This window comes from Lethenteron reissneri, chromosome 18 (assembly GCF_015708825.2).
Source record: "Lethenteron reissneri isolate LAM-NWPU_2019-01 chromosome 18, ASM1570882v1, whole genome shotgun sequence".
Taxonomy (NCBI): Eukaryota; Metazoa; Chordata; class Hyperoartia; order Petromyzontiformes; family Petromyzontidae; genus Lethenteron; species Lethenteron reissneri.
This window is the reverse complement of record NC_083796.1, coordinates 6,858,331-6,884,089: the sequence shown is the minus strand read 5'-3', so window position 1 is coordinate 6,884,089 and position 25,759 is coordinate 6,858,331. Positions and strand designations below refer to the sequence as shown.

The following is a 25,759-nucleotide window of genomic DNA, read 5'->3' as shown; positions in this document are numbered from 1 at the left end:
CAGTACATATAAAGTTCGTGCATACGAGAGGCAGGACAAATGCTTCTAAGATTATATGAAAGGCAGTATGTGTCATTTTATGGACCCCCAGAGGGATGATGGGCAGAGTCAACCCTCAACCCTTGGTCAATCACGTGAGGACCACTTGGTGGCGAGGTCAACAGTGGTTATTCTAGAGAATGACTCACTCCCGCCATAGGAATGTGGAAATTCCACCGCTTTTTCAGGGATGTCAACAGGAGACGAGCGCCGCCTCAATGCTCACTTGAGCAGGGTATCACTTGATCACTTTTTTTGTTTCAATCCTCACATCAGCATTAATCCCTTCATAATGCACAATAATATTTGGGTTTATGCAGCGTCGAAATTTGACCGTGTCTCTGAAGCCGCACTACACAAGTACAACGAGGAATTGGCCAAACATCCCAATGCAGGACCCTCATGAAAGAAGACTCCCAAAACGTAGCGAGGTGTTTCTGGATAATTAGTAAATAAACAATCACTCGAGCTAGATTCCTTGCCATGGCTAGCACCAAGTGAACCGATCCAGGCCTCCCTTCTCATCAACCCACACTGACCATTACGATAAAGTATGGTCTAATAACTCACTTTGACCGAAAAGGCATGGGGAGGCCTTGATCCCAACTACTGCTACTACAATTTGTTATTTTCTTGGTTCTTTCGGTAAAGTCACGTAGAAGGGAAGTAATAAAATAATAAAAATAAAACATAATAAAACAATTCTCACGACGTTTCGGCCACAACGCAAGCAGCCGTCCTCAGGCGAAGAATGAAGCACCACCAAGCTTGTTCATTCTTCGCCTGAGGACGGCTGCTTGCGTTGTGGCCGAAACGTCGTGAGAATTGTTTTATTATGTTTTATTTTTATTATTTTATTACTTCCCTTCTACGTGACTTTACCGAAAGAACCAAGAAGATGAACCCCTGCAGTCACGAAAGCTTTAAATCGAAATTTGTTATTTATTTAAAGCTTTCGTGACTGCAGGGATTAATATTATTGGTTCTTTCATCAGGTGATGATGATTGCTTGTGTTGCAGTCGAAACGTCGTGAGAATGTTTTATTGTTTTATATTTATATTATTTTATTTCCCTTCTACGTGACTTTACTGAAAGAACCAAGAATACTGCTACTACAATTTGTTATTTTAGCAGATAAGGGCCCACTGAGCTAGATAACTCTTTTTCAGAGGCGACCTGTTCACTAATGATAGCTCAACAAAGTGTCTTATCGCGTGGAAATTTATAGCAGCCAAATACTCTAAACGCGTGTTTCATCCAGCAGTGGATTGACAAAAGAGCTGTACGTTTCAATGTTATAGAGACATATTGTATTGAAAGAATCTGCGATGGGAGAGTCTGCGTAGACTCTTTTGTTCTGGTTTTCATTGCTTTGGGACCCACCCCGGCACTGTTAGCATGAATGCACCTGCAAGTGCGGCAGTGATGTTTATGATGCATTGCGCTCTGTATGGGGACTGCCGGCTTTATTGTGCCAATTATCCCATTACCTTGCTTTGTCGTGGTAATTATGGCTCAAAAAGAGCATTGTGGGCTCAGTTCCACACTGTTACGAAACTCAAACGATAGAACCAATGTGATAATAATGATAATAATTCCACCTATTTGTCTGGAATAAAGTCATTGTGCATTTAGACTTTTTATCAGGAGGGTTATCCGTTTTCACGATTCGCCAATTCCATTAGTGAATGTTTGGCGTGTTGGGGAAAATTCGTGCATGCAAGAGGGTAACACTAAATAATAGAACATATAATTGGCTGACGTTTCAGGCAGTGACCCTTCAATGAAAATAGAGAGAGACAGAGCAAGGAGATTGACTTCATAGGTGGAGAATGCACATTACACTGTGGTACCATACACAACTTGGGAACTTGAGGAAAGTTGGGAAATTAAAAGTTTGCTTTGAAATATGAAATTTTTTCTCAATACCCGAGTGTTATCAAAGTTACACGTTTTCTATTCAGTGTTTACTCATGGGGAAAACTGTTCACGTCGGTGGAAAACTTTTAATTTGTCAGCTTTTCCCAGCCTTGCATTGTAAAAAGCGATCTCCAACTGAAAGTCAATTCCATGTCTCCGCCATGAAGAAGGGCCATTACCCGAAACGTCAGCCTGTTGGATATTATTATTTTATAACGTAGCGTTAATGGCGAACGCGGCGAGGTTTATTTTTTTCAATAAGCAGCCTCAGAATCTCGTAAATAATGCACTGCAGCTCAGGCAATCGCACAGAGTTGTAAACCCAATGTTGTGTTTTTTTATTTTAATAAAAAAAAACCATGGGCAGTGTGTGCTGTACTTGGCACAAAGCTGCACCTGTGTGTACCGCTGCTGCATTAGAGCGGAGTGCTGTGTAATTTGGCAGCATTTCACTGTGAAGCTTTTCCGTGCCAAGAGACACATTCAAATAAAAGTTTGTGCCAGCGGAAGAGTAACTTGCCTATAGGATGCTGGTTCAGGTGACATTGCAAACATTTAAGTGGGTTCGCATAAGGTGTACGATGTATGTGTAATGGTTAAAGTAAAGTAAAATTTAAATCAACTATATTACACTTGTTTCGTTGATTTTATTTGCAAGTACACAATAGTGGAGATGATGATGTATAATCCATGAGCACATTGATTTGTTGTATTGCTTGTAATTAATTCCATGTGGTTTTTTTTTAGGCACAGTGTATTTTTTATTTGTAGTTGAATTTGTTTCCACTGGATTATTTATACAAATCATCGCCGTATGTGAAAGCCACCTATTTAAATCTGCGGAAAATATTGTGCACCGTGAAATTTTGAGTATTGAACAGGTTTAGGTGGAATATTTTATGAGTTTCACTTTGGTTTTCCATAAAGTGCGCCCTTGCATCATGACTATATTTTAGAGTGGCAATTAAAACGTGGGATATACGAAGGCCGCTGCAGTCCTTAAAACCTTGATGATTATAGATGGCCTTTTTTCCATGAAAGACTATAGGGTAATTTGGTCACAGGCACATTTGCATGTTCACCAGGTCCATACTTGATTGTGAAAGCACATGATCGGGGCTACTTCCTATAATAACAATAATAATGGTTTACAGACTTTTATCAACCCACCGATTGAATGTGGGCCTCCCCATGCCATGGCTCATGACCATACATCACCATTCTGGCAGGTTGAGGACTGCGTGGAACCTAGATACGAGAGCACATAAGTACTCTTCACTACAAGCGTGGACTTGGTTGCACTGTCCTGTGCTACCCACCACGTAGCACACCGCCACTACCACGTATAGCAAACCTGGCACGTGTGCCGATCACCCATCCACGCACTGTCCAGCTCAACCCTGCTCAGCTTCCCGTGTGATTTGGCCATAGGCTTCCTGTAATGCACGCTCCTCTTGTTGCGCGCAGGTCCCTGGATGGGCGTCTGCAGGTGTCACACCGGAAAGGCCTCCCGCATGTCATCTACTGCCGGCTGTGGCGTTGGCCAGACCTGCACAGCCACCACGAGCTACGCGCCATCGACTGCTGTGAATTCGCCTTCAACCTCAAGAAGATGGAGGTGTGCGTCAACCCCTACCACTACGAGCAGGTGGAGACGCCCGGTGAGTGGCTTAGGTCACCTCTCTCCGATTCCTTCCTTCTCTTCCTTAGCTGTTGACATCCCACTGCTGGGCAATGGCTACCCAACATTGTCATCCACCCTTCGCAAGCTCTCGCCATCACCATGCAGTGCGCACTTCCAAATATCATCATCTACCCCACCATGTCACTTGTACTCTACCATTTGTATTCCCTCTGTTCTTATCCATTCTGTTGTTAATTTTGTCCTTCGGGCATCTAATGTCCCCTTGCTAGATATCCTACCCAGTTGCTTTCATTACATCTGTTATTTCAGTTTTAAATTCCACCTCATTGACCACTCATGCAGGAATGAACACCAAATTGTGCTCCACCACACGAAACCTGCCGAGCGACGTACTCTCACGCACCCATTTATACTGCTGGGCGGATAGAGACTGGGGAGGTATATATGAAACATACTCTCATTAATCTTGATTTGAAGTTTTCGTGACTGCAGGGATCCATACTCTTTGGTTCTTTCGGTAAAGTTACGTAGGTATAAGATAAATTAAATCACGACGTTTTGGGCGCAATTGTTTCTTGTTGTGATTGTCCCACCTGATGACGGACGCTTGTGTTGTGCCTGAAACGTCGTGATTTATTATATTTTATACCTCTGTGACCTTACTCCCATTGTTCCAATCGCCCTGGTTAGTACACAAAGTCCAGTGTGCTGACAATCATGCCGTGGCAGCATCCCAACAGTGAACCGTAAATCACTTGGCTCTGTGCCGGTCCCCGACTCGCAGTGCTGCCGCCCGTGCTGGTCCCTCGCCACACGGAGATCCCGGAGCTGCCGCCGCTGGACGACTACACTTCCGTTCCTGAGAACACCAACTTCCCCACTGGCCTGCCCAGCACCTACATTCCGGGTGAGGCCAGCTGGGTCATGCTGCTGCTGCTGCTGCTAAACCCGACCGCATGCCCAAATTTCAGCGTCGTCCTTTTTACTGACGCACGTGCGATCGCTCTTTGCTCAGCTGAGTCGATGTTCTTGAGCTCCTAGGCCAGGAGCAGGGGAATCGTTTCCTTACTTTTGTCCCTGCAAAGGGGGTCTTGCAGAGTGGAGTTTGACCGATGGCTTTGACAGAAGTCATTGGTTTCTGGAAAGGAAAGCTCATGAAGGGGAATAGAGTCAGGAGGGGAGAGGTAAGCAGCGACACGAGTCCATGTGTGGGATCTCGAAGATGGTGACGGCGACATTGTAGTTGATTTTGGATTTGATTGTGAGCTCCTGGAGGGATCGAGGGATCTGGGGAATGGGGTGATGTGGTCTCGTTTACGAGTGTGGGCGATAAGTCACACAGAGCTTAGAGATGACTTGAGGAAGTTGTAAAGACGAGAGTCGTGGTAGTCAATGTGAGAGGCAGTGAAGGTGTGGATGAGGATTTCTAGAGAAGGTACAGGTGGAGGAAGGAGGTCATTGTGCAGAGTTGAGACGAGGGTGAAGGACGAGAGCTCTGGATCGTGCTGTTGACTTTGCATCTAATGCTACAGAGTGTCAAAGTGCTTGCCACAAATGAATCACAGTACCTTGCTGATCTCGTCAAGGAGCATACACCATCACGCGAACTCCGGTCATCCTCGCAGCAGCGGCTTTTGGCTTAGCCATCGAACAAAGAGAGTCACTGCATCGCGCGCTTTCAGATGCGCTTCTGCGGCCATCTGGAACGCTCTTCCTTCCGCTATTAGGAAACCACTGGAGCTATGCATTTTAAAATCTAGATTGAAAGCTCATTTCTTGAGAACTTATTTTTGTGTTCAGTTTGTTGTCCTTCCCCCGCACCTCCGATTAGCGCGGTTAGCTAAGTACGATGCGAAAGAAGTTTGACAGAAAAAAAATACAAGTGTTTCTATAAAAGTATAGGCAAAGGTGCAGCCCTGAAATTTTTTGCAAGTGCCGCTGCTGGAAAGTGGGCCTCAACTAGACGGAGCTTTATAGAGCTCCCCTAGAGTGTATTTTGCCCTACTCTTCGACACAGACGTCTTGGAAGAGATGGCAGTACCCACACTTTACCGCACCATACCGACCTCCAAATCGATAAAAGTTAATTGTTTTGATATAATACATGCTTGAACTTTTATGTGGAAAATAGGGTTGAGCTTGTGGGAAATGTGTACTTATTTCAGGGCATAAAACTAATGTTTGCCTGTTATTTTTTTTTACGCTCGCATTTCACTACCCAAAATGTAAATGGGCACCACATGGCATTTACGTTCGCTCCTCATCGCCGTGACCTCCCTGCTTAATAGATCCACAGGCGGTTTGCAAAGCCCTCGCCGGGGTGTGTAAACTTCCTCCCGGATGGATATTTATAAATAAAGGGAAGGTGCAGTGGCCACAGATAATTTAATTCATTGTCGCCACACACCACTGCTGGGAAAGATACTGGCAATGTGTTTTTATTTTATTTTACTGTGCGTTGTCGTTCGGCATGACATCACACGTTTCGCTGCACGTGCTGGGAGCTTCTTCCAAGAACTGAACGGAGCCGTGGGCTAACTCTCATTACCGCGGGACAAAGTGAGATGCTCAATTTGGTTCCGATAAAGCCCCTCAACACGTGTATGTATGTTGAATACGTAGCTCACCGTGCTAATCGAACGTGCAGCGAAACGTCCAGGCAACCCCAAAAACACATTAGAGGGCTATACAAAATACCTACACTGTTTTACAATATTTAAGTAAGTTGTACAGCTGTCTTGGGACGCTGGTGAGGATATGAGGAAATCATCAGAGCTGTTCTTCTTTTAAGGAAACTCACGTGCCGTGTCCGTTGGCCGATAGTTAAAGCATCCACGGCACGTGGCACATGAGCAGATCACCCGTGTCTTGCAGGCTCAGGGTCGAAGCCAAATTAACCATAATCATTAACCAGAGTGGTGATGGTGGCTTGGTGAGAATTTCGACCAGCCAGTGGGTTGACCATGGCTGGTGATGATGATGATCTATCATTACCTTGCGATCTAAAATTGGACATTTAAAAAAAGCCAGTATGCAGGCCAACACACGTGCTCATGTATGAATGTGTTTACGGTGCCATCGCTAATGTGCCTGCCGTCTTGCTTCCCGTCTCCCCTGCAGAGACCCCTCCACCGGGTTATCTCAGTGAAGATGGGGAAAGCAGTGATATGCAAATGCCCCGCAGCATGGACTCAAGTAAGTCGATTAACTTCACTGCCTGCCTTTACACTGACACATTGTTATTGGAAATTGGATAGGTTTTTTGATAAGATCAAAATAGTTTGTTTCGCATCTGGAGAAATGTTATTGCATTTGCTCGGTTTCACAGTTAACATCACGTTTAAAATTGCTTATTTATTTATAATGTATGTGTGATGCACTGGCCTTTACATGGGTGCGACTGTGCTTGCATTTGTAAAGCAGCGTTCTTGGCAAAGAACATTTAAAGAGGTACGCCCTTTAAAATAGGATCGCTTTTGTTTCCCTATAAAACCCAACGCGTTCTTTTCTACAGGCCCGTCATCAGAGCAGATGTCTCCCGCTCCCATGCCTCCGTCGAGCAGCACTACAGGTAAGCAGAACTCCACTGACGATTCCCAACCACGTTTTCATTCCGTTCTTTCGTTCACCGCCCCCGCCACGCGTCGGCCCTTCGCGTCATCGCACGGTGCACGAGTCCTGCAGTCACACGGGGCGCTACGTTTCGCTCTGCAGGGGACCTGCAGCCGGTGATGTACTGCGAGCCGGCGTTCTGGTGCTCCATCGGCTACTACGAGCTGAACCAGCGTGTCGGCGAGACCTTCCACGCGTCGCAGCCCTCACTCACAGTGGACGGCTTCACCGACCCCTCCAATTCGGAGCGCTTCTGCCTCGGCCTCCTCTCCAACGTCAACCGTAACCAAGTGGTGGAGATGACTCGTCGGCACATCGGTTAGTTAAAGTAGCACAGCGCCAGGGGGCGGGGAGGGGCCGGAGTTTCGGAGATTGATGGGGTTGGCGGAGGCTCTTGTGCAATTCAGTAGTCAAGCATGTTGCTGGAAATCGAGTTTAAAGGCACACCCTAGGATACGATATTCCACGGCGTCACACTTCACTGTTTTGCTTGTGCAGTACCAGCACTGTTGGCTTAGGGGTGCAACAATTCACCTACCCAGTGATTTGATAATTTGTCAAAATTCAAATTAAATTACCGATTCTCTTTAACTTCGCGGTAAATGCAGCGGTCATTAGTGTAAACTTACAGTGGATTTTGAGCCCTTTGCAAATTTGCTACTGACAAGGCCTCCCCACGCTATGTCTGTCCTGGGGATTGTTTGACCGTGCTGCATCATGCTAGTTAGTGTGGGTTGGTCAAGCATTGTGGTCCAGAACCGTAGTTATTAATGTTCACCCACTAAACGCATTTAAAGGTCCTATCTGGCCCTCAGTATTGAAAATATTCCTCACCCTTGCTTTAAGAAAATTCGTCATATACGTGCCCAATTAGTCCTTCTTTAACCTTTTTCCATTGGCACAGCTGAGCCGAGCCAGTGTATGCCTCTCACGATACGGGTTCGTTTTCCACTGCCAATTTGCCGTGCCAAGCAACGATCAAACTATCATACGCTCGACCCACAAGCACATGTGAATATGGTTCGGGGCCAAGCAGGGCCAGGGGAGGGGCTAATGGCATGCCGATTACGTGTGACGCCAGTCAGGACAAAGCATCACTGTGTCATCTGCACGTGTCTCGGCTCATTCATTTCACGTGACGTCTGCAACACGCTGACATCACAGTTCCAGTTTTGCAGTGGGGAAAAAAAACTAAAAAATTCTAGCTCAGTCTAAACCATACACGAGCTGACCCGCGAAGGCCCCGGCACGGCTCGGTTGTGCAGTGGAAAATAAGTTACCTGTGTCCCGCAGGGCGCGGCGTGCGGCTCTACTACATTGGTGGGGAGGTGTTTGCCGAGTGCCTCAGTGAAAGCGCCATCTTCGTGCAGAGCCCCAACTGTAACCAGCGCTACGGGTGGCACCCGGCCACCGTGTGCAAGATCCCGCCGGGCTGCAACCTCAAGATCTTCAACAACCAGGAGTTCGCCGCGCTCCTCGCTCAGTCGGTGCACCAGGGCTTCGAGGCCGTGTACCAGCTGACGCGCATGTGCACCATCCGCATGAGCTTCGTCAAAGGCTGGGGTGCCGAGTACAGGTGAGGGCAGCAGCAACAGCGGTCATGTTGATGAGGCGCAGTTGCGTCTCAATATGTACCTTATACCAAGACGCTGCAAATAAACGGTGGGAATATTGTCCGACATAGAGAGAGAGGCAGTCACAGGCAATACGCGGATATATGTGGCTCTGTGTGAGCCTGCGGGTTTATGTGCAAGTCAATGAAACATTATTTGGATTCATATAATGTCTATATAGTGCCTCGATGTGACTGCACCTCAGTACGCTGTAAGTAACAGGAGGCATATTTTTGTAGAGAGAGGCACTCGTACGTCTCTGTCATTGTATGGGTTTCTTTGTGGGTATAAGGGGTTCTATATAAGAATGTGCACCGATATATCAGTATATGGGATGCCATATGAGGCTATGGGCTTCTGCGTGAGCCAACACAATGCAAAGTGGATTCATATGGGATCTAAATGTGACCCGCATTTCAAGACGTTGCACAGAAAGAGTGACATTTTATTTTATGGAGAGAGAGGCAGTCAGTTTAGGCAGAGGGCAAAAAGAAAGGTCATGAATGTGGACTTGAATAGGGGTAGGAATTCGGTAGCACAGACGGCTGGGGGGAAGGGTGGGTACTCCAGCAGACCTCGGGGGCAGCAGCCGTCGAGCTAAGATAGTCACCGCATCACGCGCATTCATATGCGCTTCTGCGGCCGTCTGGAACGCTCTTCCTTCCAATATTAGGATGCCACCGGAGCTATGCACTTTTAAATGTAGATTGAAATCTCATTTCTTCAGAACTGCTTTTTGTGTTTAGTTTGTTGTCCTTTCCCCGCACCTCCGATTAGCATAGTTGGCTACGTACGATGCGAAAAAAGTTCAACACACAGCCATGCATACAGCAGTGACATCATTATACTATACGCACCCTTAGCGAGGAGGTCGAATGATAGCATGGGTTGGTGCGCCCGGTGCCGCGCGGAATTTAAATGCTGGCTGCGTATTCAGACAGCACTGGCTCAGATTATTCCATCCGTCTATAGATCCCGCACGTGATATTCCCAGTGGTGTCCAGCACCAGAAGAAACGTGTATTTATGGATCGTTGCCAAGTGGTTAAAATAAGTTGGACCAAAAAAAAAGTTCGTGTAATTTAACCTCAGTTCCCTGCTGGTTTCTCCTAACTTCAAAACGTGTCTGGACGACAGTGCGGGGGAGTTGGCCCTGGTGAACCAGATCTGGACTTTGGGGCTGGTTGCCAGTGTGGCAAAGTTCCAATGCAGGCCCAGTAAATATGTTTAAACAATGGTGCAAGTTTCTTAAATCCCTCCCGCCTGTGTCTACCCAGCTGTATAAATGAGTAAACCGCATTTAGTCGATTGGCAGGTTGTATGATGTCGGCTAAAGTATGGGTACTCCTACGATTTTCTAAGTCATCTGACTAGCCTAGAAGAGTAGGCCAAAAATACCCCCTCACGGAATCCCTTCCTGCAGCAGTTGCATGAGCAGGGAATTACAGGGCTGCACCTTTACCTTGTACTTATGTGTGAAATACTTGGCACTGGAATGGTTTAGAGTTAAGAGGAACTGCATTTGCAAGACCAAAAAGAGTGCAAAATTTGACCTTTTACCCTGTAACGCAATCAACGTTGGCTTTGGCTGGTGCAAGCGAGCCAAGGCTGCAGCGCAGCTCATTCGCACAGCTACTGCAGGGGATAAACGTAAACAATCAGTCTGAATTACTCACTTAACAATGAAATGAGGGTTTTCCACGTGTTTGAAGTGTCCCTGTCAGTTTTATGCGAAAAGTAAATGTACAGGCAATAAACATGTCGCAGACCATTGATGCACGTGCAATGCTGCATGCTTGTTTATTATTATGGTGATTATTAATTCATGTATTTGTTCTTGTTGCCTTTACACCCCTTTGTCCCTCACCCCCCACTGCTTGTTTTGAATCAGGCGTCAGACGATCACGAGCACACCGTGCTGGATTGAGCTGCACCTCAATGGGCCTCTGCAGTGGCTGGACCGCGTGCTCACGCAGATGGGCTCTCCCACCGTGCGCTGCTCCAGCATTTCATGAACGCCGGCGGTTGCGGCGGCTCCGGTCAACGCTCGCTTTCCCCGCGCATCGTTCGGTACCTTTTAGATCCTCGTCTTAAATGATCACGGTTAACCACTTTTTCGAAAAACACACACGCACGCGCGCAGAGCAGTAGCACTATTCTCGCAGACGCTGAAGCGGAGATTCTCTATCCGTGGCTGAACGTCTCTCCCTTGAGCTCTGGTGCTTGCGTGCCAAGTGTTTTTTGTGCCCATCCGCAGTTTCTTCGGTTTGCAAGCACGTTCAACGGATGTTGCTTTTCTTAAATTTCTCTTTCTCTATAGCACTTTGCCAACTGGTGTACATTTCCAGCTCGCCACTGACACATGCAGCTTGCATTATTTTGATGAGACATCGTCATCATCTCCAAATTAAGGCCCCTCCTCACTCCCCCGCCATCACCAATTTTCCAATGCTTATTTTTCTGAATTAAAATTGGAATCTAAAGTATATATTTTTTCCTTCAGATTATAAGCTCTTTTAATAAAGCGTTCTATGCGTGGCGTTATGGAAAATCTCATTAGGCCCCATTTAATTAAATGAGCCCCCAGAAAAAGAAAAAAATAATGACACCAATAGTGAGTAATTCACTGATGCAGGGCACATGTGGATTTCATCACTGCCAAATCATTTACCAAAACCAAAGCACTTATATATATTTCTACTCTTCAACTTTTTCAGCATATTGTTCACATTGTATCACAAATACCCAGGCACAATTATATTCAATTATGTCGTCTCCAATTTCCCACAGCGCTAAAGCAGGACTTCTGTAAAGCCAACGTGCCGTGCCGTATTCAACTGTACCAGCGTGGCCTTAGTTATTACAGTAAAGGATTGCCGTCCCTTGGATAACCTTTGCAACATGTACGGCAGTTGCCAACCACAATCTTGCCGGAGTATTGTGAGCGTTTCAACATTTTTGCAGCGCGCAAATTATGCCGATCTGTCGTTGTGTGAGGCATTGTGAGCAGGGGAATATGCTAATAATGCAATAATTACCTGTGCTTTTAAAATGCCATTCCTCGCTATATTCATTAGTCAACTGAATATGGCTTGCGATGACAAACTGGGCTGCATTTTTTTGGGGATGGGTAAGGATGGGGTGGGGGGGGGGAATATTTCAGATTCTTTCATGCATAAAGTAGGTCACTCCCTTCATATTTGGAAATCCAGGGTTAAAAATCCTGCCCAGATTCCAGGCGCGTTGAAAAGAGCCACGAGTTTGAGACATCGGGTAAAAAAAAAAATACGATACAAACACAACAAAGCATTCAGCGTCTCTCAGTGCGGCAAGACGTGCTGCCCCGGCGCGGGTGACTCTGGGAGCATCTCAAGCAAGCCATACACGGCCCAGGCCCGTTCATTTCCCGCACAAAGGGAACCTATCCAATGGCTGCAATTTCTGTTGACGCCACGGCTCTGCGGGCTGAGAGAGAGGGAGAGAGAGAGGGAGAGAACCCTGGAATGGCAGCACTGCGAGCTCGAGATCGCCGGACAAGGAGTGTGGGGTGGGGTGGGGGCACGGAAGTGGAGCCCCGGGACGACAAGGGGGCGGCCGCGACGCGCATGAGGGCTGTCTCTATTTGCGCAGACGTCTCGCCATGTCCGCACTTGCTGGCCAAAAACGGCCACAAGAAAATGTGTGCACCCCGCATCGGTTCGGGGGGGGGGGGGGGGCATGCCAGGGCACATCCACCGCCAGACAGCAAGCTAAGGCGCCCGGCAGCTCAAGCGATAATTGTCTGTGAGGCGAGGCGGGCTCGCGATCGCTGAACACGTCTTGGGCCGGCTGGCGGCATGTCGCTAATGCGGAAAAAGTGAATCTAATGAGGTTTTACGGTTTTTTTTTTCCCCAAGAAAATGTTGGTCTATCACTTACCAGGGCTGTTTTGCTTTTAATCAAGCCAATAAGTAGAGTAGTGTATGTCGTAGCACTTGCTCTTAATCTGCCTTTGCGTTGTAATAGCCAGCAGCAATGTGAAATTGGTATTTTGAGTGCATATTTTGCAGTTAAGCACAATTTCAAATTCATCGCAATCCGACGTTCGACTCTCGCCCTTAGTGTAGCGTTTCTGCTTTTGTTTGTAAAATGCACCTTTTTATTTTCTAACAGATGTATACGTTGTTCTTTTAATAGACTGTTATGAATAGTATTTTTCTTTTAATTTCCAAATACTTTTCATCTGCTTATATAATTGTGCAATGTGTGTGTGTCGTAAGGATATATAATTCAGCATGTGCAGTGCCACGTACCTGTTTAGTTGTCCGATCTCTGCCTATGGTGTCGATAGTCATCTCATTTTTATTAGTCTTAAGTTTCAACTTGTTTTGCATTAATGTTTCACTCCCTGAAAACCTTAAGCCTTTTGAAAAGATATGTATAAGATATATAGTTTAGCTTAAATGCATTCAAGAAGATCCAGTTATCGGCTTAAATGAGAACGTAAAACTTATAGCCTGCGTGCTGATTTTCTGTGGAATCATGGCCAACTCGTGTTGGCAAAGCCAGTAACGTGTTCAATGCTGTTGAATGTTTTATGCTGAATGTTTTTTGTTTGTGCTCCCCCCCCCCCATGCTTTTTACAGTCTAACAATGAAAGTACTTATCCTATGAGTCAAATATTTTCTTAAAACGTTGATAGGGAGATGATTTTGCTTAGTTTGCAGGGTGTTTTTCCTTTCCACTTCATTCTCGTTGGTGACGTGTTACACTTTATATCAAGGCACACACATTGTGAGTGGAGGGAGCCAGAGCCAAACAGTGCAGAAGGAACGGCATCTTCAGGTGTTTCGTGGGAACTTTTTCAAGTGGCGATGACACAAGACCATGACAAGTTGGGGGCACTGGGTTGCCCGATGTGTCAGTGCTACGGTATGGAAATAAGTACCTCGTACATTCATTTGATAGGAAAATGACAACACAAATCCCATTGATGAAACAGGAAAAAACTGTTGATTTCTTGATCGCATGAACATTGAGATGGTGTTCATCTTCTGTTTACTGCCCTGAGCCAGTGGTGTACATTCCACATTCACGTGGCGGGGGCAAGTATATCCAATAGTACAATCATTGGTGACTTCCCCACTAAGTGGTACTATTTTATCGACCCCGGAGGAATGATGGGCTGAGTCAAACCACGCTCCAACCATGTTTTAAATTCGCATCCTTACCGATTGCGATCTTCTCACTCTACCGCCGAGCCACAAACCATGAAACGCAATCGCAAAACAAGCGCGGTCTAATTCCTCTGACGCCCCGTCACATGCCGAACATGCGCAGTGCGCCCCTAATATTTCGGAAGGCAATAGGAAGGGATTCTTGAGCACTATTTCCTGCCCTTTGCAAGGGAAGCGTTTGGTGAAGGTCAACGAGTGTTTCGTGAGCCCTTGTTTGTTCAGCCGGCGCCTGCCAAGCGCCCGTGGCACCTGCGAGCCTTTTAGTGGCAGGCGAACAGAGTACCTAGAGGGCCTGGGTGGACGGAGGGACGGAAAATGCGACATCTCGACGCGCCGGCAGCAATGTGGAGGTGGTGGGGGGGAGGAGAACGATGTCCAAGTAATATCATTTTTTTGTTCCAGGTGGTGCCATATTTTTTTCGTTGTTGCTGTAAACGAATTCGCTTGGAGTTTAAAAAAAAAAACCCCGATCATTTGAAAAACTGAAAAAGCGAACTGTAAAAAATAATAATACTGAGCCGATTGTGTTTGTTTTCAAACGTGGTCACGTACGATATATTTTCGTAAATACTGTACCTATTTCCCCACTGCCCTTACTACGGGCCGTCTCATCATCCCGGCCGCTGGCGATGTGGCGCAGGACCTCTCGTGACACACGCGCGCGACTCCTCGTCCCCTTGTGTTGCATGATGGTCGGTTGCATTACGCAGAACATTTGCAGTGAATAAACATTTTGCTTGGAATTGCTGTATAATGCAAGACGCCCCCCCCCCCCGTGTGTACATATGAATACTGTATCACATGTATTTTATAATAAACCAGCTTATTAAAAAAGAATTGCTCCGTGCCCTACTTCTATATAATTTTGCTGGAGCCGTTACTTATCTGAGTTCTAGTGTATAAGAAGTTAGTGCTGTTGAGCTAATCTGCACCTTGGCTGCTGTTGAAGGAAGTTCATTCTGAACTGTGGCGTGCTGTGTTGTTTTTTTATTTTATATCGTTAACAAGGGATACAAAGATGGGAACACATCCTCAAAATAACCAACGACGCCTGATTCTTCGTGAGCCCCATCTGGTCTAAAGAGCAGGAAAAAAGGCAGGAGAGAGTACGAGGAAGAATGATTGTAGACGACAAGGAAACAAAAAAAGGGAGGATGAGTTCAATTCCCAACGACTGAATTCGTTTCTGAACTAATCCCACATTTAAAAAACACATAGCACGCCGCAGTTTAGAGTGAACTTACTTCGCCAGCAGCCAAGGTGCAGATTTGCTCAGCTCAAAAAGAGAGACCGTCACGCAATTGAACTCTTGGGTGAGAGGCCTCGTGTGCGGTGCAGTGAGGCGCACGAGTTGACGTGCGGCGAGGCATTTCATCTCCTGCCTGTGTACCACTACAGCCTGCCTGTGCACCGGTACACCACTACAGCCTGCCTGTGAACCACTGCCTGTCTTCATACCACTGCTTGCCTCTGTGCCATGACAAGGGCTCTTGTTGCGAGTAAGCCGTCGAGATACGGAAACTGTGAAGTTCATGAGGATTGTGAGAAGAGAGCCAGAGGTCGAGCGTCGAAGGTGTGTTCGTTTTTATTGCGTTTCATGCTTTTACTCGATAACATACATTGTCAAACCGTCGTTATTCAAAACATCGATTCTAGAAACAGCAATAGAGTCTCCAACCTATATGTTTTGTTGTAGTTTCCTATTTACGCAATTGCAGGGCCGTTATCTGTGAGAGTCACCGTCTTTGAAAATGTATTTCTCGAGAAAGCCAAATATGTTGTCCGCAAAAGTTTGTTGTCTCTGCGTCTCTGCACTGTCACGGCCGAGACTGTGTGGTGGTCTCTGTGCACGGACATTGCCAAACGTGACCAGGGGCTTCAGGTGTTGTCCTGGTTGGTGTGCATCGCCGCTTCTCAGAGGAGGTGGTTGCCAAGTATTGTTTTGTGCCGAGTGTACATCTTCTCCGTTCACCCTGACTCTCAGAGTATCTTTCCTTCCGAAGATCAGAAGTCGCTTATATAAGTAGTCAATTGATCTGTTGGTAGATTTGTCAGTAGGTGTGACAGCGGATCTGCTAAGAGATCTGGTGAAAGGTTCGGCAGTGGTACTAGCGGTATGTATGGTGGTAGGACTAGCAGGAGAACTGGCAGTATCTTTCCTTTCGAATATCAGAATACGCTTAAATGAATATTTACTTGATCTGGTAGATTTGTCAGTCGGTATGGTTGTAGGTCTAACAGCAGATCTGGGGAAATATGTGGTCAAAGGTATGGCAGTAGTACTGGCAGTCAGTCCAGTTGCAGAAGTGGAACTAGGTAAGGTTGTAAGTCTGCCTACAGATCTGGTGGTAGATTTGGCTGTGGGTATGGTGGTAGGACCAGCAGCAGAACTGGCAGTAGGTCTGGATGTTTGTTCAGCAGTAGGTTTGATTGTATGTCCGGCAGTAAGTCTGATTGTATGTTCAGTAGTAGGTCTGATTGTATGTCTGGTTGTATGTCCGGCAGTAGTTCTGTTTGTATGTCCGGCAGTAGTTCTGGTTGTATGTCCGGTAGTAGTTATGTTTGTATGTCCGGAAGTAGGTCTGGCGGTAGAGCTGATGGTCGGTCTGGTTGTAGGTATGAATGTACTGCTGATTGCAGGAATCATGGGTTCCAGGTCTGTGGCTGGCTCCACCGAGCACACCGGCTGGTCGATGTCTGACCTGCAGACGTCATCCTAGAAACCGGCGTGGGGGAAGACACAGAGGGGGGAAGTGCCAGTTTAATCAAACATTAGGCATGTTACAATTAATTAACACCCAAACACTCACAATGTGTCTTGTGTCTGACGGCTCGAAACTATGATTCATCGTCAACCATTATCTATCCACTGCTGGATGCTCTCTCAATATCACCGCAATCCCTCATGGTCCTGTGATACTACAATCCATCTCCCTTTTAGACTTGAGCTGATTTCAACGCTCCATCTCCACCATCGTCATCCTCTGGGGCATGTTCTCTCCTTTGGCAGCCATTCAATTACCAGTCTTGTCCGTTGGCGATCATCCACTGTAGCAATGTATCCTGGAGACGCCCACTTACTGTCATTTATAATATAAATGATGTGTCTATTTGCATATGACCTCTGATCCACGTGCTTCTCTTTCTGTCTCTCGCTGTGATTCCAAGCATGCGTCTCTCCATTTCTCATTGTCCACATTCTGATTAATATGCCATAGTAGAGAGTATGTACTCATTGAGAACATGAAATGTAAAAAATTAACCCGTAAAAACAAAGTTTTTCACTATAAATCCTTTATATGCGTGGCATCGGTTTTATTTTATTATTCATTTCTGTTTTTCTTGAGTAAGAGTTTCATTTTTATCACATTGGTATTTTAAATTAAATATAAGAAAAGTCGTATATAACGACATTGGTCTTTGAAACGGGCGGCTAGAGTCCTCTCGTCCTCTGGCTTGAGATGGCTGCCACCTATGGGTTAGATGATTGCCTGCCACCATTAAGCAATTGGTAATTACATATAATTTTTTTTTCCTAAAAAGTGTAAAATTTTGGAAAAAAATTCTCACGAAAATAAATTGTCACGCACAACGAGTCTGTGTGCAAAATGTCAGCTCGATTGGATCACGGGAAGTGGGTAAAAAACGACCGAAAGATTTGCACGGTCGTAAGCACGCAAGCAAGCAAGCAAATGAACTTAATATAAAGGATTTAAAAAGGGCTCATGAAGTCACAATGCCATAATGACACACTTAGCATAACGTTAAAGTATTTTTTTAAACTACGTGAATCTTCAAACCTCTTGGACACCTCGTGACATACATGTCAGGTGTGTAGCTACAAGATAGCAGCTGTTTACATTGACTCAGTCGGAATAGTGGTTGAATGCTTTTAGACGAAAACATTGAGCAGTCGCTCTGCTATTGCCATTCAGTATGCTTCGTCGTCACTTTTGCACAGTTTCTATAATCCTCTTCACAGAAGTTATGTATGTACTTATATGTCGATCTTCTTTCTGTATGTAGCCAACAGTGCTAATCGGAGGTGAATGAGCTAATCGCAGGTGTTGGTCCTTATCTGCTGTACCACCATGAGCTCTCTTTGGGTCTTGCTTTGGAACGCTATCCCGTGGATTGTTTTCCCGATTTTGTATAACTTTGTTGCAATGGAAGAAACGTGTTAGTTGTTACCTTCCGTACTCTCATTTGTGTTCTCCACTCCTGGCTACTTTGCATTACGGATCTATTAAGCCTGCAGTCAGCGTCTGCCACTAAAACACAATCCGAGATTGAACTTTAACATGATCATACGTGAATAAATAAAACCAATAGTAAGATCCTACTCACCTGGGACGGCCCGACCAAGTCAGACATCACCTTTGCTTCACGGGCACACCTGTACAGCGCCCGCTCGCACTCGTCGAGCGCCCGTTCGCACGTCACGCCGTTCGCCCGCTCCGCCGCCAGCGTGCGTTTTTCCCTGGACACCTCCACCGCCGCCGCCGCCGCCGGCACCACGGCCTCCGGCGCCTCTGCCGTGGTGGCATCTGGTGCCACCACGGCCTCCGAGCGCAGCGCGGGCTTGCTCGACGGCGTGGGCTTCCATTTGCAGGAGGGACGCCCCTTCAGTCTGGCCTGGAGCGTCCGCAGGTCACTCCCCGACTGGCAGTGGTTGAGGACGGCGGCGCGGGCGCAACAGTGGGCCACCTTCAGCCACGGTGATGAACGGAGGGACAAAAGGATGGGTGGACAGACGGACAGTCAGATGCCACGGATTTTGAAGCGAGTGAGAATTCCAGTGAGACTAAAGTAATTGAAACAAGGCTCTACACCAGGGGTGGCCAACCTGTAACAGACCAAGAGCCAGACAGTACCCTTAAGTTCTGCAAATAGCCAAGTGTACATATAAGTGCATATATAGTGACAGCTTTCAGCACAGGAGAAATTAATTATTCTTTGCCACCGTGATAGTGTGTTCTACGTCATGCCCTTTCGATAGAGCTGCATGTGGTGGATTAAAGAGAATCACGTGGCTCGGGAGACTCCAGATGGCCACTGCTGCTCTACAATGATACATGTTGTTTTCGTATATTGCTATGTCATTCCTCGAATCGAAAAAGACATCCACTTCCCTTGTTGGTCACGTGGATTATTTTAACATACTTCACCGTGCTGATCAGTGGAGGTTGCTACAAAGGAGCCCAGATTAGGTTCAATTATTTATCACAACTGATGTTAACCATGGCCAGGAAAATAATTATGGTCACTGGGTTTATATTGCAATCTGCTGACCACGGCACCACTGCTCCGCCCCAAACTATAAGAATTCATACTTAAAACTACTCAAGATTTTTAAAAGCATAATACAATTAAATGAATAGACAAATGTACAGACGGGCAAATAAACGTACAGATGACATATGGAAAGACAGTAAATGTGATAAGTGTAAAATGTAATGACTTGTTGTCAGAGTTCATGGTGATTCACGCTCTAGGTTTACGCGGATCACCGCCACAGCGTGTGTTGGTATGTGCGACGCGTAGATCTGTAATTATCGAAGCTCCCCTGTCAAATTTTTTGATGATTTGTCACAATCTGGGATCAATATTTCATGAACAAAAACTTTTAACGTCTCATTTGTATTTCACAATGTGTTTGTCTTGTTTGTACAGTTGTCTTTTCTCCGTGAATATTTGTGATGTTAAAAACATGATGAAATAGATTGTAAATAATCCATGATTACACACATGATTTGATGCATTTGCTGCGAGTGTAAGAATACATTATAACTGAAGTATCATAAAATGGCCACTGATGTCCACAACAGTAAGGTTAATCATGTTGATTAATACTTAAAGATCAAATAAATCATCATCAACTGACATGTTCTATCTATTGCTGGATGAAGGCCTCCCCCAAGCTGTCACCATCTCAGGCTACACTACCGTGAAGGCCAGATATATCACCATTCTAGATTTGAAGCTTTCGTGACTGCAAAGATTCATACTCTTAGGTTTTTTCGGTAAAGTCACCTCACTTGATACAGCAATCGTGCTGTATCAAGTGACGGTTCCACCTGAAGACGGAAGCTTGTGTTGCCTCCGAAACGTCGTGATTTTTTATTTTACTTTTATTAATTTTAATTTTATTTTTTTCCTACGTGACTTTACCGAAAATACCTAAGAGTATATATCACCATACTTCACCGCGATGGTTTGTGTCGATTGGTGAAGCCACGGTTCTTGGTGACTTGTGCCGAATTGCACGGTGAATTGTGCAAAATTGTGCCAAAGTTAACTTGCATTCATCTGAAACTCTTCCATTCTGTGACAAAGTTCACATAGTTTGTGTCAAAGATATTGTCTAGAGGTCAAACAATTCATTAACCCCCCCCCCACCCCCGCATTTGTTTTTACATTGTGGTTGTGGCCAACAAAATGGCCACTAGTGGCCGCAGGGTTCAATAAATCATGAATTTAACGATAATAATGATTGTCAATCCATTAATCTATGCATCATTACAGTCTAGTTAAATCTCCTAGTTACTGGGCATCATTAATAATGCTCTCTCGGTGACTGGGAATACATAGCAATCATTTCACACTGCTGTATAAAAGTCTCTCCATACCATGTCGGTCATGGGTGGTGAGTGGGGGTAGTTGTTTGACCATACTTCACTACTCTGGTCAATGTGCAATGGTGACTTGCGGAGCCCAGAGTCGATGGAAATATCCATTACTCATGATGTTGTTTCCTTGAATTAAACTCAGTTGACCGGACTGACAGTGCTGCACTGTACAGCCGCTCTCCCCCGGTATGTTTGTTGAACTTCTTTCGCACCGTACGTAGCCAAACGTACTAATCGGAGGTGCGGGTGAAGGTAATGGGCATTCAATTGCTTCCTCTGGCCAACAAGGCTCAATTACGTGACAATGTACTGATATGAACATATTTCATTCATGGCATTGCCTTGAACCAAATCACGCTTGGATGAGGACAAAGTAAAGAATCATGAGGACAAAATAAGTTTGAGATGGATGATGTGGCTGGTTTCCGAAAACGTTCCCTTACACGGCGTTCAGGCAGACCTGTTCCAGCTGAAATGAAGCCCTCATTATTACCCTCCACGAAGGCAAAGATCCCCCATATAGCACTAACAAACCTTTGGCACGAGTTGCTGTTAGCGAGCACCTATGAATGCCGGCACGGCACACGAGGGTGTGGGTGGCCTGCACCACGCCCGGCCGCCTTTGTCTCCCTAGCAGCGATGTCCACACATCACACCAGTACTCATTTGCGGATGAGTCGGCCTTGGAGAGGCCCAGGAGTGAGTTTAAACAATCGCGGTGGCGAGATGATATCTCCCTCGGCTGCTATGCAGGAGGAAGTAGGTTCGATCCCGACCCTGATGCTGCATGCGTATTTGGAGTTTGCGTGTTGTCTCCGAGGTCGCATAGGGTTTTTTTCAGGGTCCTCCCGTTTTTCCCTCCACGTTTAGAAACATTCGTTTCGTTGAGCTATATCATTTGTGGCCAGGTCGCTTCTGAAAAAGAGCTATATAGCTCGGTCGGCCTTACCCGGTAATTCAAAAATAAAAAAGATGATAAAATAAATCGTTCTTGGTGGTGGCCCGTGAACAAGAATCGATTCCGGCCCCTCCCCCACCACCAACAACAAACTAAAGTGGCTTTGTCTTTAGTTTGTTGTCCTTCCCCCGCACCTCCGATTATCACGGTTGGCTACGTACGGATGCGAAAGAAGTTCAACTACAAGAAGTTCAACATAACACGGAGTTCAATTTCGATTTAAAGCTTCTTTCGTGACTGCAGTGATTCATCTTCTTGGTTCTTTCGGTAAAGTCACGTAGAAGGGAAAAAATAAAATAATAAAAATAAAACATAATAAAATAATAAAAATAAAACATAAAATAATTATCACGACGTTTCGGCCACAACGCAAGCAGCCGTCCTCAGGTGAAGACCAGGTCTGTCGGGGAGACAGCTGTCTACGTGACTTTACCGAAAGAACCAAGAAAATGAACACGGAGTTCGTTAGTGACCCCCACCCACCCAACTCAACTCCCACGCGTCCCACCGACTCCCCCCGTCACCGTGCAGCACGAGTCGAGTCCATCCCCCCGGTGCTCTGCGTGGCGGAATCTCGCGTGGCAGGAGCAGCCGTACCCCGGGAAAAGTTTCCCGGGGCCGTCCGCCTGCTTGCAGCGCAGCATCGAGAGGTCGACCGGGTCGCCAGGGGTCTTCTGGCCCCGCGCCGCGGCCGCGGTCAGGGGCAGCAGTAGCAGCAGCAGCGACAGGACGGAGAGCAGCAGCAGCAGCAGCGCCGTGGACAGCGCCAGGCGCATTGAGTTACCGTCGTGGGCGGCCTCGTCGAGGCAGTAACGCCAGCGACTGGTTCCCATCTGGAGAGAAGGATGAGGAGGGCGAAAGTGACCGAACGAGCAGGTGCAAGTCCATCGGGGTTCTTTCACCTTTTTATTCCAAAATGTGTTTTCTTACCCCCCCCCCTTCCCCATCAGCCAAGGGGACTCAACGGTGAAGCGAGCGGACCCCGCAATTGGAAGGTTGGGAGTTTAGTTCCCACTTGGAGGGTTGACTCTGTTAATAGCACATTTTAGAATGTGTCATTTTATATATATATTTTTTATATGTACTGTATATACATAAAATACTAGAGACACGCACCAGACCATTTTGACTTGTTAGCACGATAAAAAAAAAATAACGTAATACAGTAATAGTAAACATACAGCGTGACAATCTTCCAAATAAACAAAGTCCATGGTTCTAATATGTATAGCGTTTACAAGCAATTAATTTCTTGCAACGAAAGTCGAATGGAATTTCCGTGATGCTTTCATTGCGGCTTCGGTGCCCTCCTCGGATCGGTGCTGTCATTTTAGTTGACCGATTTTTGCAGTTTCATGTAAAGAAAAGTGAAAGTTGCACACCTCAAAGAAGAGACCCTCTCGACCGCAGTCCCCGAGAGCCAGCGAGAGGTGCGGCCGTCATCTCTCTCTCTGTCTGTGTCTCTCCCTGGGAAGTGCCGGGCGAAGTTGTCGAGGTCGCCTTCAAGGCCCCCAGAGCAAAAGCGGCCTCGGAGGCGAACGTTAACGGCGCCGTCAGTTGGGCACGAGGTTGGTTGGTGGTGGTGGTTGGTGGTGGTGGTTGGTGATGGTGGTGGTGGTTGGTGGTTGTTGGTGGTGGTTGGTGATGGTGGTTGGTGGTGATTGGTGGTGGTTGTTGGTGGTGGTTGGTGGTGGTGGTTGTTGGTGGTGGTTGGTGACTGTGGTGGTTGGTGGTGGTTGGTGGTGGTGCTTGGTGGTGGTGGTGCCCATCTGCTACCGATTTTCCGAGCGCTGCAACCGTCACGTGACGCCTCACGGCAGCGGGCACGCGGACAGCACCGGGGGGGAGGGGGGGCTACAAATAAAATAGTTAAATAACCACACCGCGCGAGGGTGCGTTGGGGAGGGTGGGTGCCCAAATTAATGATCAGAACAAATAATTGCCGCAAAAGCGATGGATCTTGGCTGCTTTTAGCGACGGCGATAGTACTGCAGATTTAATGTAATGTATGAGTTTCTTTCGCACCGTACGTCCCCAACCGTGCTAATCGGAGGTGCGGGGGAAGGACAACAGACGAAACACAGCAACAAGCAGTTGTACAAGAAATGAGTTTTCCACTCAAGATGTGCAAATAGCTCCAGCGACTTCATAATATCGAAAGCGAGAGCGTTCCAGACGGCCGCAGAAGCGCATCTCAACAGCCGCGTCGCCTTCGGGGAGTGCATAACTTGAGCAACAACAATGATTTTCCATCATAGAGGTTTTTTGGGATAGATCACGTAAATATATAAATGTGTCGTTAAACGCGCCACCACCCGACACAGCCAACTAGTAAGGGTTGTCACGTAAACAGAACGTGGATATCTTCTAGGTTCTTTCGGTAAAATCACGTAGAAGGGAAATAATAAAATAATTTAAATAAAATACAATTCTCACGACGTCTCGGCCACAACGCAAGCAGCCGTCCTCAGGTGAAGAACAGGTCTGTTGGAAAGACAGCGTCTGAAGGTGGAACGTGGACAATTCGTCACTAGCACAGCACACCGGTGTGTTGGAGAGCCAAGCCACAATATTTACAATCTGACATCGATTTTAACAAAAGCAAACTCTTGGCTGGTATTTAAGTGACACAATCGTATGCGATCATTACACAACCAATAACATCACAGTCGTTCAGACAAAAACAAACAGGCGAGCTTTGGCAAGCGATGTCATTCGAAAGAACGACGTCAATAATAATTGACGGAATGGAAGTCACGAGTTGGAACGCACGAGACGGGCAGACAGGGGAGATGGAGCGATGACATCAGACTGCGTCTCAGAAAAGGATCAGTTCTAACTGGACGCGGCTGATGTGAAGACATCAGCACGAAGATAACTCACTCAGCGGTGGAATTGTAATGAACGAGATGTAATGTCAGCGAGATGGTAGCTCCTGTGCGCAGATATTTAACGGCGGGATACATCGGTCAGAGGACACAGGCAAAATAGAGTCACCAGAAGGGATGGAAACCGACGGACGAGGCTAACGACAGAGTTGCAGCCAACGGGGTAAACTTGCCCTCGAGAATAGAGACGAAGCTACTAAATCAGCTCATGCGCGGGAGTGGAATGGATTGTGGCATCATGGGCCCGTGAGTGACGGGTTGCAATGTTGGGAAGCCTTCACCAAGAAGTGTATAGATCACTGCTGATAACGCATTTCACGAAGCCCCGAGGAACCATTTACTGTACCATTCTACGGTGGCGAGAGGATTTTTCCATTTGTTTTAAACCCACCGAAGGAAAACATTACAATGCACGAAAGCAAGCTGTATGGAAAGTGTTAGCTCACAATCCCAGATGAAAGTGTGCCGAGACGGCGATGGGGTGGGGGAACATTTGCCTGCTTTGTACTCTAAGCTGGTGGCACTTTCGTGCTTAACGCAGATTATCGGCGCTCAACATTGCACCTGCCCAGAACGCAGGCCACTTCAAATGGCTCGGAGGTGACTTGAATAATAGAGGGGCTGTCCATAAATGACGTCACGCACCTAGGTGGGGGGGGGGGGGGGTCAGACATTTGTGACGAGGGGAGGGGGGTGAGAAATGTGACGTCGCATCAAAATGCGCAACTTTAAATCAATATAGAGAACACATTCTACTTAATTAAATAGACTTTTAATAAATGTTTTCTCCTACAACATCAGAGTGCAGCGCCACATTAAATACGCACTGCCATGACTATAATTGAAAGCGATTTGAAGCATGTTTTATGTTGGGGGGGGGGGGGCAGAGCTTAGTGACGTCATATTTGAGGGGGGGTCTGACTTTTTTTGACGCCGTGTGACGAGGGGGGGGGGTAAAAAACCGTCCAAAATCGTGTGACGTCATTTATGGACGGCCCCAAAGAGCTGCGGTGCGCGCGCGTGTGATGCATCTCAGATGAATTTGTACGCGGCGGCCAATAAGTAAATAAAAGCTGACAGCCGATTTGCCCAGCGGTAACGTCTGGACGAGAGGGTGCGGCAAGAACTCTGAGCAGCAGCGGCAGGATTTCGAGTGAGTGGTTGAGCAAGCGAGCGGAGGGAGGGGAGCGCACTGTCGGAAGTGAGTCAGGCAGCCTTGGCCATGTTTGGGCAAAAGGA

General features: G+C 46.6%; 2 protein-coding genes across 2 annotated transcripts in view; one reads left to right on the top strand and one right to left on the bottom strand.

Moving 5' to 3' along the window:
• Positions 1–14,872, top strand: part of LOC133343779 (mothers against decapentaplegic homolog 3-like) — a 28,541-nt gene extending 13,669 nt beyond the window's left edge. The window contains exons 2-8 of the mRNA XM_061553602.1: positions 3,428–3,621; positions 4,390–4,512; positions 6,726–6,800; positions 7,120–7,176; positions 7,320–7,535; positions 8,511–8,793; positions 10,721–14,872. Of these exons, the coding sequence (XP_061409586.1) occupies positions 3,428–3,621; positions 4,390–4,512; positions 6,726–6,800; positions 7,120–7,176; positions 7,320–7,535; positions 8,511–8,793; positions 10,721–10,844 (1,072 nt within the window). The 3' untranslated portion in view covers positions 10,845–14,872. The remainder of the gene's footprint in view (positions 1–3,427; positions 3,622–4,389; positions 4,513–6,725; positions 6,801–7,119; positions 7,177–7,319; positions 7,536–8,510; positions 8,794–10,720) is intronic.
• Positions 14,873–15,614: 742 nt separating this feature from the next.
• Positions 15,615–23,413, bottom strand: LOC133343778 (mucin-5AC-like). The gene is made up of 4 exons (XM_061553601.1): positions 23,015–23,413; positions 22,157–22,465; positions 18,393–18,752; positions 15,615–16,761 (listed from the first exon to the last, which is right to left on the bottom strand). Exons 2-4 carry the CDS (start codon positions 22,463–22,465, stop codon positions 15,769–15,771), a joined length of 1,662 nt encoding a protein of 553 aa, XP_061409585.1. The 5' UTR covers positions 23,015–23,413; the 3' UTR covers positions 15,615–15,768.
• Positions 23,414–25,759: the final 2,346 nt, after the last annotated feature.

What these genes read in the sequence shown, in the direction of transcription:
- LOC133343778 (XM_061553601.1), bottom strand. Translation starts at nt 22,465, where the DNA reads ATGGGAACCAGTCGCTGGCGTTACTGCCTCGACGAGGCCGCCCACGAC. An exon ending in GACTCGACTCGTGCTGCACG is followed by an intron (nt 18,753 to 22,156) that starts GTGACGGGGGGA and finishes CCGTGGCTGAAG; the next exon opens with GTGGCCCACTGTTGCGCCCG. An exon ending in ACTTGGTCGGGCCGTCCCAG is followed by an intron (nt 16,762 to 18,392) that starts GTGAGTAGGATC and finishes GCCGGTTTCTAG; the next exon opens with GATGACGTCTGCAGGTCAGA.